Genomic DNA, 12,836 nt, shown 5'->3' with positions numbered 1-12,836 from the left:
TCTCATCAAAATCACTTTAGTTGCCAAATTAATCTGGACACAGCAACATAGCATGCAATTACGCAGGAAAAGATGTTTGATTCCAGTACACATGCTTGAAGTGCAGAACATGAAGACAAGCACAAAAAGATAAACAAACTATTTACAGCAAATAACAGCAACTGTGAACAAGTGCAGTAGTTAAATCAGTCAATTAGTTTCTCAACATTCTTGGTCTAGTTTTAGAGTGATAGTGCCATGATCAAACCTCTTAATTTTGCTTGTTATTGAGGTTCTACTGAAGTCAAGTTTGCATTCTTTGTATTCCGTGGTCAGCTAGATAGCATCTTACTTATCCTTTGTGCATTAGCTTAGCTATAGAGAGAAAGGCTTGTTGGATACCCAGTCCCTTCAGGGCGCTGCAAGCTTGGATCTCCCACACCCGATTTGTGTAACTATCCAGCTCCAGCAATGTAGACACCTCTCTAATAGTCATTGAGTTTGGCAGATCATTTTTGTTTGCTAGCACCATCAGGGGAACTCCTTTCAAATGTTCATCACTCAGAATCTTCTTCAGGGCTTTCTGAGCTTCAGCCATCCTGGCATGATCACTGCTGTCCACCACGAAGACCAAAACCTTACACTCCTCTAGGTAGTATTTCCAATTGGGCCTCATGTTTCCTTGTCCCCCAACATCCCACACGGTCAGTGAGGTCTTCTTGTCCAGCTGTACAGTCGCAACATTGAAGCCCACAGTAGGCGAGGTCTCCATCACCACACCACGCTGCTGCCTGTACAGCAAAGTCGATTTTCCAGCCGAATCCAAGCCCATGAGGAGAACACGTGGAGTCCGTTTATCCTGTTTAGACGTAATGGCGCCCATCCTGATTCGGACTCTTGTTTGTATCTTGGCAGGGTCAGACTGGCATTTGGTGGAGTCTTTGATTGCACTCTTTGTTTTATGTGCGTATGCTAAGCAGAAGCGAAAGTATGTTAACGGATATACGTAGCTGAAACTACAGCTGAGGACTGAGGGTGCCACTACTAAAATAGAAGAAGAATATAATAATAACAACAATAATAATGGACCCACTTTATATTGTGTCTTTACCTATGCCAACATTAAAATTAATAAATATATATAATGAATTTATTGTATACAGTGTTTTTCACAAATCCGGAGTGTAGTTACCAGTTATTCATGTAATTAATTTCATGTAATTATTAGTTACACTGTCGACCCTACCCTTTAAACCTAACCTAGACCTACATTATGAAAATTAACCATTTACTAAAACGGTTACTACTACAACCATGATTAATTTTCGTGCATTTTCACCTAATCCTGACCCTAACCTTAACCATAACCCACAGTTTAAAGTCCCGCCCCCTTTTTTCTCCTGGCTTCTGCTTCTACCAATCCATGAAGTAGCAGTGACGTACAAGCAGTCTCTGATTGGACAGTTGAGCAGGCGTTCTTGAAGCCGTAGCAACCGTGATCAGGAAACAAGTGAGTTTGTTGTCTCTCTGATGTGAACGCTTTTCTGTTGACATAGCTGGCGCTACAGACTACTAGAGGTGCTGGATAACTCGCTAATGGCATGCTCCCAAACTCCTGTAGTTACTAGGTAGGTTTTGTGGGGTTGTCTTGATGTAAACCGTTTTTCTGTAGTCTCCTGTCCCGATGGAGCGATGCAGTAGCTGTCAGGCTAACTGAGCTTGCTTATACGTAGAGTAACGCGAACCTGCAGGAAGATTAAATTAAAAAATTAAATGTATGCATTTAACAGACGCTTTTATCCAAAGCGACTTACAGCGCATTCAGGCTAACATTTTTTACCTAACATGTAAAGAAAGGAAGATATGTTTAAACCAATCCTGCTGATTTAACGATTTCTTTCAAGTGCACATTACACAATAGCTGACAGAGCAGTCTTCTGTTTGCTTTTGCTTCACGGACGTGACTGATCCCTGATCAGCTGTAAAAGTGACACAGAGGTAATTAAATCTGTAACTAGTGAGTTTTAGCAGTTGGTCCTTTATAAAGGACTACACTGAAATGTTTAGTAACAAAACAACAGACGAATAGGCTTTATGACCCATCAGTTCAGTGCTGTTCCAAACACAAAAGCCTTTCTGTGTGCTGTGTAAATTGTTGTGAGCTGAGTTTTCATGAGATATAATATCAAACCAAGTGCAGTGGTCATCTAACATCCTTGTTAAGGTAGTTTACCTCAGATTGATCTTCAAATAATAATAATTGAGCTGAGCAGAATATCAGAATAAATCAGAAAAAATCATTTGACACTGAAGACTGGAGTAATGATGGTGAAAATTCAGCTTTGTCATCACAGCAATACATTATATTGTAAAATATATTAAAACAGAAAATAGTTTTTAAAATTGTTCTATTATATAATATTAATGTTTTTAATGTATTTTTGATCAAATGAATACATGAGAGCGTGAGAGTCTTCTTTTGAAAACATTTCAAAATCTTAATTATTCCAAACTTTTGAGTGATAGTATATGTGTCCAGTTTACAAGGCACACGCTGCAGGTATTTTGTGTCCAAACCCCATCCCCTGCTCTTACGAAGGAGTGTTGCCATGGTGGATGTGAGTAAGTGGCCTCTCTTCACCCTCTTGAGCGCACAGGAGCTCGCCTCCATACGACAGGCATGCATCTTTGGAGCATCTGCGAATGAGGCCATCTATATCACCCACGATGACGAAGTAAGCTGATCAAGAAACTGATAGTCTCTTCTTTATCTGTGTGAGTCTTGGTGGTGTAAGCTTACATGGCCTGTTTTAGTCATTTGTATTGAAAGAATTAAGGTTCGCGAAGGGCTTCTGTACCATCATATGAAAACTAATCTGGATGTCCTGACACAGGTGTACGTGTTGGGTTTGAACTGCAGTAATTGTCTGGGCACTGGAGACAGTCAGAGCACAGTTGTTCCTAAAAAGCTGGACTGTCTGACAGGGAAGAAGCTGGTTAGTTTAAGCTATGGCAGTGGCCCTCATGTTCTGCTGGCTACAGAACGTAAGTACAAGCTTGAATTCATATATTCTACATAAAACCGAACGTTTTTTGTGGCTTTGCCTATAGTAAGAGGCATAAAGCGAAATATTTAAATGTTTAAACATAGCAATGGGTGTGTATTTTATATTATTGCCTTATTCAAAGTGCTTTCTTCTCTTTACAGAGGGGGAGTTGTATGTATGGGGGCATAATGGATACAGTCAGTTGGGCAATGGGACGACCAATCAAGGTGTGTCTCCTATTTTGGTGTCTACTAACCTGCAGAACAAGAGAGTGACTGAAGTTGCCTGTGGTTCTCACCACTCTTTGGCTCTAACCCATGAGGGTGAGGTGAGGCTTGGGAACAGTTTTTCGTCACATTTTAATTGAGTATGGAAGCCTGTTTTCACCACTTTGGTAAATGCTTTGATTTATGGCATAATTATGGCAAACTATACATAATTATGAAATTTTTGGTCATAATTGACTTTATGATTGACTTTTTATTCGTTATGTCTAATTATGTCATAATTTTGAATTTTATCTTATTTAAAAAAAAAAAAAAACCTTTATTTGCATAGCGATTTATACAATACAGATTGTGTCAAAGCAGCTGTACAGTGTCAAACAGGAAAATAGTTTGTCAGTAATGCAAGAGTCCAATAACAAACAGTACACTTTCCAGTTAAAGTCAGTTCATTGATGATTCATTGATGTCATCATCCAGTTCAGCTCTCTTCCAGTAGTGTTTGTGCAATCAGTCAAGCGTCCCTAAGCAAGCCAAAGGCGACAGTGGCAAGGAACCACAACTCCATCAGTGATAGAAATGGAGAAAATACCTTGGGAGAAACCAGGCTCAGTCAGTGGTCAGTTCTCCTCTGTCCAGACGAATCCAGCATGGTGTGGTTTAATTCCAGGTTGTAACACAGGGCAGATTGTGCAGAGGACTTGTCTGGTTCCCGTGGTCTTGTGCCAATTGTCGTGTAGTTGAAGCAGTCTTAGCAGGAGATCTGTCTCTGTGGTGCATCTCGTTGACATGGTCTCTGCTTACATTCAGGGCTGTAGAGGTCCTCTGTAGCTCTGATCTGGATACAGACTGGATCTGTATGGCTACGGTGACCTCGGAATAGGAATAAAAGAGACTAATATAAGTGTAGATGCTATTCTTCCTATGATGTAGCGAATATGTCTGGTGTTATGGAAAGTATTATCAGTTCCGGCTGACCTAATTAATGCAGCCTAAAAATCCTTTAATGGATTTAAGTTATAGAAATGTGATAGTGTATTGTGTATGCAAGGTTAAAAAGAGGGGTCTTTAATCTAGATTTAGACTGACAGAGTGTGTCTGCTTCCCGAACAACGCTAGGCAGACTTCCAGATTTTGGGTGCTAAATAGGACCAGGATATGCCAACCGCAGTTGATTTTGATATTCTAGGTATTATCAAATGGCGAGAGTTTTGAGATTGCAGTGAATGTGAAGGACTAAAATGCGATGTGATCTTGCGCAAGTGTTGACTATTAATTATAATTAATTAGCAAGATTTTTAAATGTATACGATGTTCAGTAGGGAGCCAGTGCAGAGTTGACAGAACCCAGCTAATATGGTTGGACATCCAGGTTCTAGTAAGAACTCTAGCTGCTGCGTTTTGGACTAGCTGGAGTTTGTTTATTAAGAGCACAGAACAACCACCCAATAAAGCATTACAATAATCTAACCTTGAGGCCATGAATGCAATAATTAACATTTATGCATTTGACATAAAATGTATGCATTTCTCATGAATTTGATCTTTTATATCATAAAGTGGAAGTGACATTCAGTCAAGTATGGTGACCCATACTCAGAATTTGTGCTCTAAAGTGCTCACACACACATACACACACACACACACACCCAGAGCAGTGGGCAGCAATTTATGCTGCAGTGCCCGGGGAGCAGTTGGGGGTTTGATGCCTTTCTCAAGGGCACCTAAGTTGTGTTATTGCCGGCCCGAGATTCGAACCCACAACCCCTAGGGTTAGGAGTCAAACTCTCTAACCACTAGGCCACAACTTCCCTATAAACATGACATTGTGTGTAATAAATCATGTTTTGGTAAATGATCATTATTTTTCATATTTGGTGGAAATGGGCTTCCATACATAAGAGATTGGACATTTAACCTAATATTGATTAGTTTTCTGTCAACAATGCCATTGAAAAATCACAGATGAGTTGTAATAATATGTCACATTTTATTATTACATTTAGATATAATCCAGCCTTTACCCAAAAAGAAATAAAAACCTTTTCAAATTGATTAAAAACTGCAGAACATATGCTAGACTAGCAATTGTAACCCCTGTTGTAAAGTTGGCGAATTTGCTTTACGATAAGACAGACAAAAAAGGACAGCATAATGTCAGCATACGTTGTGTTTATCCCAGAATGTCTCTTTTAAAGAAGTATCTCTCTGAGATGTACTCTTTTATTTGGGGCAAGAGAGTTATAGGCTTTAGTGGACCACAGACTGATTCAGCTGTGTTTCTCACATGGAGTTATTTTTAAGTCACCTTTTTTTTCCATTTTGGCTGATTTAAAACGCTGCCTATTGGTTAAAATGTCCAGATCAACCTATTGGTGCACAGATATGTCCATTAATTCAGCATGACATACTGTGAATCTGATGGCATGGACTAATCAAATAGTTTCAGAATATAGAAGTTTCTGTTAAAATTGCTGTGTTTCACATGCTAATCTGATAATCCAAGCAAAATCTTTCCTGTTTTTTATTTTCATGTAACAATTTGCCTTTTATCAGTCTCTTTAGAAACACTTCACTAGTAGGTTAAATATGTAGGTTACATTTTAAAGGGTATTAGGTGGATTTAGGTTTGACATAACCCTCCTCTCTTTCCTCATCTGTTAAGCAAGTATAGTTAGCTGCTTAGCCTCGTTGTGCTCGCTGTAATAAGGAGCATGTGAACTTTTTTGCTAAGCTCTGAGTGCTTTTGTTCTCTCTGTGACTACTAAGATCAGCTCGGGTGTAAAACTCTGTGTTTGTCTGTGGTAATAATTCATATTTGGCTTCATTAAAAGCTATAGCTGTACCTCACACACCATGTTCTTAGACAGGTGTTTTTATTAATTAATATTTTTAGCTTAACGTCCCTGCTAATAGATTGTATGTCATCCTAGGTGTTTGCGTGGGGCTACAACAACTGTGGTCAGGTGGGTTCAGGGTCCACCGCCAACCAGCCAGCACCCCGCAAGGTGTCCAACTGTCTGCAGAACAGAGTGATGGTCAGTATAGCCTGTGGACAGACTTCATCCATGGCTGTGTCGGATAATGGCGAGGTAAGATGAAATTACCCTTTTTGTTTATGGAAATATGCAGCGTGCTATGTAAAATATTGTGTTGACTAGTGACTATTTAGAGCTTGTGTGGTGTCTTGCTGTAAATCTCACTGTAGCTGGGTTGCTTGTTTGTTAATGGTGAAATGTGTGTGCATTTCAGGTTTATGGCTGGGGTTACAATGGCAACGGCCAGCTAGGGTTAGGCAACAATGGGAACCAGCTGACACCGTGTCATTTGATTGCGCTACAAGGCTTCTGTGTGGTGCAGGTGCGAAACACAAGATCTGCCATGCTCTCAGATTATTAGTTGTATGTGAAATAATATGGTAATATATACTACCGTTCAAATGATTGAGGTCAGTAAGATTATTGTTTGAAAGAAAGTAATACATTTATTTCGTAAGAATTCAAAAGCAGTTGATCAAGAGTGTCAGTAAAGGCATTTATAATTTTTTACAAAAGATTTCTATTCCAAAAGAAAGCTTTTCTTCTAAATAACTGTTCATCAAAGAATCCTAAAAATTATTTTTCCACAAAAATATAAGAAATGTTTCTTGAGCACCAAATCATCATATCGGAATGATTTCTGAATAGTCATGTGACAGGAATAAATATCGTCTATTTTAAATATTAAAATAGAATAGTAATTTTCATTTGTAATATGATTTAATGGTACTGTTTTTTACTGTATGATAAAATCAAATAAATAAAGGCTTGATGAGCATAAGATACTTCAGAAACATTTACAAAAAAATGTACCGGCCAAACCTTTGAACAGTAGTGCGCATAAACGCAACAAGAATTGACAATAAAGAAACAAGCATTTTGTTTTTCCACTCATTTGACCATATTGATTTTTTTTATATAAATGAATGGAAAAATTGTAAAACATGTCACTGTGTCACTTTAACAGATTGCTTCAGGTTATGCTCATTCTCTAGCACTGACCGATGAGGGCCTACTTTATGCATGGGGGTCCAACACTTACGGCCAACTGGGCACTGGCAACAAAAGCAACCAGCTCAGCCCTGTACAGGTCATGGCTGAGAAAGAAAGGTAAAGGGGTTTCATTCACTGACTCTGTTCTAAAAGGTGCCATTGTTAACTAAAAAAAAATATTAAAAATAGTTTTTATTCAATGAAATAAAGCTGATATAAAATATACATTTACCTGGGCAGAATAACTGAAATAAAGTAATTTTACTTTAAGGTATAAAAATTTCTAAAACTGAAATAAAATAAATTGAAGCTAAATAATAATTAAAAAGAAAACTGATCATATAAAAATAAAAGCTTATTCAAAATATTAATTCATACTACAATAGTATATAAATAATACTAAATGATCACGGTTCCAAAAACCATATACAGCCTTTTTATACAGTATAGTGTCCTAACCTTCAAACTATTTTGAAATCAAATTTGGAATCTTTCAAAATCAATCTAACAATGTGAAACTCTTTAAGTACAAAAAATCCATACCATTCAAAATACTGAGTAAAAAAGTCATTTTCTTAAATACTATGTTGTCTGAAATATATTTGTAATCAACAATTTTCCTGATTCTGTAATTTTGTTTTCCCCCACTGATGCCTTACTAACGCTTCACAGAATATCCAAAATCCCCAGTGCTTAAAACAGCCTTTGTGTCAAAAGCCTTGCATAAAATGATGCTGTCATGTGGAGTGCATGATGTTGACGTTTGCATTTTTTCAGAGTGAGTTTGTCATTGTTAGTGTGAATTGTTGCAACCCAGGGAGATTTCCTGTTGGTCTAGCGAGAGCTTCCTGTAAGTCATCCTGTTTCGGGTGTAGTTTAAAGAGTAGATTTCTTGTACTAACTCTGTAGATAACTGCAGTTATCTCTGCTAATGTTAGATTGGTTTAAATGCATAATAACTAAAAAATCAACCCAGTAATCTCTAATGCAGGGAGAATAATACTTGTATAAGGAACTGACTGATGTATCCCTCCTCTTGTCTCGGTCCATTCCCATTTCGTGTGTATCCTGCCTCGTGTCCCTGCTCTCCTCCACCTTGGCCTCCTGCATGTCTTCCTGCTGTTTTGACTCCGCCTCTTCCCTCCAGCAGGATTGTGGAGATCGCCGCCTGTCACTCCACACACACCTCTGCAGCAAAGACCCAGAGCGGTCAGGTGTTCATGTGGGGTCAGTGCCGGGGACAGCCTATCGTGCTGCCACACCTCACACACTTCACCAGCACGGACGACGTCTTCTCCTGCTTCGCCACGCCATCTGTGATGTGGCGGATGATTTCCATGGGTGAGTTTGTTTTGTCATCCGTCATTGTTCTGATGTTTAGTTCTCTCTGGCTGCTCTGTTGTTTGAATCTCAATGTTATTTAATGTGCATTACACAGAAACTGTTTCTGCAGAAACTGCTGTTACATAACTGCTGTATTTGTTATCAGAGCATGATGACTTCCTGACCGTGGCCCAGTCCCTTAAAAAAGAGTTTGACAGTCCTGAGACCTCTGACCTCAAATTCAGCGTAGACGGGAAGTACATCCATGTCCACAAAGCTGTTCTCAAAATCAGGTGATGTCCTCATGATTAATAATTGGTGTATTAATGTGCTTACTTGGTTACTGCTAATTACAACTTTATTCTCTTTTATCCCATTTCTGTCTCCTGATTTCAGGTGTGAGCACTTCAGATCAATGTTTCAGTCGCACTGGAATGAGAACATGAAGGAAGTGATTGAGATCAACCAGTTCTCGTACCCGGTGTACCGCTCTTTCCTGGAGTTCCTCTACACAGACAGTGTGGATCTTCCTCCTGAGGACGCCATTGGTGTGTTCATTTAAGGACTTGAAAAATATTCCAGCGAATTTATTGATGAGTTTAAGAAACCCTTTAAAATGGACCGAAACTACACCAAGTAGAAAAAGCCTCTTTCTCTTACCTAGTTTTAAAGTGGACTCCTATCTCATTTTTGTTGCCAGGTTGCAGTTCACTTTCCTTTCACACAAATTGTTCTATGGACTATATGTCTAAAAAAATCTATAAAGTGAAAAATTATTGATTCTTATTATTCTTAAAAATAGTAAAAATAATATATGAATCATTATTATTACTATTGTTATTTACAATAATATAATTATTACAACAATGATAACAGCAATACATCAGTAATCATTTGTTGTTGTTATTAACAATAGAATAGTTATCACTTACAATAACAACAATACACCAGTAATAGTTAGTTATTAGTATTTACAGTAATATCATTGATTTTATTTTCAACAATACATTGATAAAGATGAGTTTTTATTATTATTTACATTAATATAATTCTTATTTACAATACCAATAATAGCAGTAAATCAACAATTATCAGTTGTTATTATTAACAATACTTTAAAATTGTGAAGATAACCAAGTTTAGTATTCTATGCTTGATCTCCTGCTGTTTTAAAGGGTTAGTTCACCCAAATATTAAAATTATGTCATTAATGACTCACCCTCATGTCGTTCCAAACCCGTAAGACCTCCATTGAAACTGTGTGTACGGTATACTGTCCATGTCCAGAAAGGTAATAAAAACATCTTCAAAGTAGTCCATGTGACATCAGAGGGACAGTTAGAATTTGTTGAAGTATCAAAAATACATTTTGGTCCAAAAATAACAAAAATTATGACTTTATTCAGCATTGTCTTCTCTTCCATGTCTGTTGTGAGTGCGTTGACAACACTGCAGTGATGCTGCTGACATGTTATCTTTGTTATTGGGCGCACCAGAAAACATGTCAGCAGCGTCATTAATGAAATTATTTTCATTTTTGGGTGAACTAACCTTTAACAACCAAAAATATTTGGAATTGTAAAAATTAAGTTAACCATGTTAACCACATACAAAAGTATGTTATAAAACAAAATAAAATTCAGGATGGTCAGAACATTTTTTTAATAGTAATCAAAAATGGATTTGGATGTCTCTCACAGGATTATTGGATCTGGCAACCTCATACTGTGAAAACAGGCTGAAGAAGTTGTGCCAACATATCATAAAGAGAGGAATCACTGTGGAGAACGCTTTCTCTCTGCTGTCTGCTGCCATCAGATATGATGCTGAGGTAACAGTACACCTCTCTGGACACATGGCTTGTCAGAGCACTTAAGCAGACACCTGTTTTAGCTCCTTGCGGTCTCATTTTGTTTGTTTGCTCTTTGCAATTAAACAACAAGTAATATCCTTTTGAAAGGTAATACCGAAACTCTTGTAATGCTAATCATGGATGGTAATGTTGATTGTTCTTGCTCGCTTGTTTGGTCACTCATAATTGCACATTCATGCTTTCTTTCATGTGAAGGATCTAGAGGAGTTCTGTTTTAAATTCTGTGTGAACCACTTGACTGAGGTCACGCAGACAGCTGCGTTCTGGCAGATCGACGGCAACATGCTGAAGGAGTTTATCTCCAGAGCCGGCCACTGTGGAGCCTTCAAAAACTGACTCAGACGGACCCCAGATACACACACGCTCAATGTATTAGTCAAGGAACCTATCTGTTACCCATCTGTCCTCCTCACAGCTAGTGGGCGCTGTGACACCAGACAGTTTTTAACACACAGCGCCCCCTGCTGAGTAGGAGAGGAACTTCATGAAGAAGAGATAATCTGTGTTAGTCTCATCTACAAGCATTTTGTACTCATCTGTTACAGAAGATAGTCAGCCAGACAGGACATCCCATTTATGTTTTACACAACTTTTTGGAAAAGACATTGCCAAGTGCTAATGACAGTTTCTAGTGCTGCAGATTGGAAGAGTGTTAGCACACTGTAATAAAATGGGAGTGTGTTTGAGCCAAACAGAGGCAGAATTTATTTGTATTACTTAAACATGCACCACTAAAAAGCTGACAAAGCGACTAATTCATTGTTTTCATTCTGTTTTGTCCCTTATACGTTTTTGCACCTGTCACTAATCAGATTTGTTTTCTTGCAGTGATGCAGTGCGTTAATTGTTTTGTCTGATCTGTAAATGTGCATTATATCAGATACAGTCAGAAGACCTTAGTGATCTGGCTCTTTATGTTGTTGACTCAGTTTTGTCTAAATGTTATTAACCAAAATCATTTCTGCTATGTGATGTTTTAGTTTTTGCTTGCTTTGAGTCTTAAAACCTTTTCTTCAGATTAGGAAGACCACTGTTTGCTATCGCTTAGTTCAGTCTCTGCCGCCACTTTGAATGACTAAAGCTTAACTTAGTAATTAAGCTTGCACTTAACCTGTCTGATGTTTAAATTGGCTAAAATATAAGTATTATTCATAGTTGCACTAGTAGTTTCCTGTACAGGAGCTGCTCATGTAAGATCACTAGAGAGTGAATATGAATCTTAACAGTTGCACATTATTATAGGTGTGAAACACTTAGATTTCATAATGCTAATGCCTATGGTAAGATTTATTTTTTATTTTTTTGTTACATATTAACCAACTGTATTTGTTTTTCCACATGTATATACTGTACAGTTTTTACATTCGTTTTGTAAATTAATCTGTGCACATTATGTGTGCCACAGTTTCTCTTGTAAGTTATAAAACCTCATACTATAAAGATAAATAAAGCTTTTATGATAAGTTGCACTGGGTATTTTTTGTATTATGTATGCCAATATGCCAGCATATTTATTTTCTGTAGATGTATCTATTTAGAGTGTAAAACATGAAATATAGAAATATTTGCATTTAACTTCATAACACATAAATCAGATTATGTCTTTATTTAAAATGATTTAATATTAGAATTATAACATGAATATAATTATTTAATTTATTTTACATTATTTAATAATTTTATTAATTATTAATTTGAGGAATAGCGTGGTTTATATATATATATATATATTTTTTTTTTTTTTTTTTTTTATTATAAATGTGACTAATTAAAGTTCCTGAATGGCATCCTATAGTTTGATTTCTCATTAAATGAAACTACTATTAATGATCAGAATTGTTAAATCTTTGTTTCAGGTAAGGAAGACAGCTGCGATTGTGAAGTAATTCTATGAAAATGAGTAAATGCACTGAAAAAATGATTAATTGAATTTACTAAATTATTTTATGGTAAGTGGTTCCAATCAATTTATTTTAGCTACATTTAAATAAACAAATTTTGATCAAAGTTAATCAACTAAATTAGTTTATTTAAATATAGCTAAAATAAATTGATTGCAACCACTTAGGGCTACCATAAAAAATTTAGTAAATTCAATTAATCATTTTTTTTCAGTGTGTCCAGAAATAAAGCAGACACACCCACTTAATTCCCAGGGTTGGCTATTTCAGATCTGAACCCCACTGAAGACTTTTGTGATTCAGACCGACCCCCAGCATCACTGATGCTCCTGTGACTGAATGATAGCAAATCCCTGCATTCATCTTCCAGTGTCTTGTAGAAGATTGCAAGCTGCAAGAAAAGATCAACTTTCTGCCTTTAAGAACAGATGACCCGCCCACTGGTGACGTCAGCGCAA

General features: G+C 37.1%; 2 protein-coding genes across 3 annotated transcripts; one reads left to right on the top strand and one right to left on the bottom strand.

Moving 5' to 3' along the window:
• On the bottom strand, positions 1-1,253 carry LOC132142665 (ADP-ribosylation factor-like protein 11). Its single transcript, XM_059552710.1, has one exon. The coding sequence runs from the start codon at positions 860-862 to the stop codon at positions 332-334; it is 531 nt and encodes a 176-aa protein (XP_059408693.1). The 5' UTR covers positions 863-1,253; the 3' UTR covers positions 1-331.
• A 98-nt stretch (positions 1,254-1,351) lies between these two features.
• Positions 1,352-11,096, top strand: LOC132142664 (RCC1 and BTB domain-containing protein 1-like). 2 transcript variants are annotated; one of them, XM_059552709.1, is made up of 12 exons: positions 1,352-1,489; positions 2,527-2,714; positions 2,874-3,024; positions 3,188-3,354; positions 6,184-6,342; positions 6,503-6,610; positions 7,256-7,398; positions 8,432-8,622; positions 8,771-8,897; positions 9,001-9,152; positions 10,305-10,435; positions 10,673-11,096. In XM_059552709.1, the coding sequence occupies exons 2-12, from the start codon at positions 2,589-2,591 to the stop codon at positions 10,811-10,813; spliced, it is 1,596 nt and encodes a 531-aa protein (XP_059408692.1). In that variant the 5' UTR covers positions 1,352-1,489; positions 2,527-2,588; the 3' UTR covers positions 10,814-11,096. The 2 variants fall into 2 exon arrangements, with proteins under 2 accessions (XP_059408692.1, XP_059408691.1); XM_059552708.1 differs by having other exon boundaries at positions 1,449-1,607.
• The last annotated feature ends 1,740 nt before the right edge of the window (positions 11,097-12,836 follow it).

Source organism: Carassius carassius, chromosome 6, assembly GCF_963082965.1.
Source record: "Carassius carassius chromosome 6, fCarCar2.1, whole genome shotgun sequence".
NCBI lineage: Eukaryota > Metazoa > Chordata > Actinopteri > Cypriniformes > Cyprinidae > Carassius > Carassius carassius.
The sequence above is the reverse complement of the archived record's forward strand: the minus strand, read 5'-3'. Positions and strand labels throughout refer to the sequence as shown.

Excerpts from the sequence above, each read along its gene's own strand:
- LOC132142664 (XM_059552709.1), top strand. The coding sequence starts at position 2,589 with ATGGTGGATGTGAGTAAGTGGCCTCTCTTCACCCTCTTGAGCGCACAG. Across the intron at positions 6,343-6,502 it reads CTGTGTCGGATAATGGCGAG|GTTTATGGCTGGGGTTACAA; the intron begins GTAAGATGAAAT and ends TGTGCATTTCAG. Across the intron at positions 10,436-10,672 it reads CCATCAGATATGATGCTGAG|GATCTAGAGGAGTTCTGTTT; the intron begins GTAACAGTACAC and ends TTTCATGTGAAG.
- LOC132142665 (XM_059552710.1), bottom strand. The coding sequence starts at position 862 with ATGGGCGCCATTACGTCTAAACAGGATAAACGGACTCCACGTGTTCTC.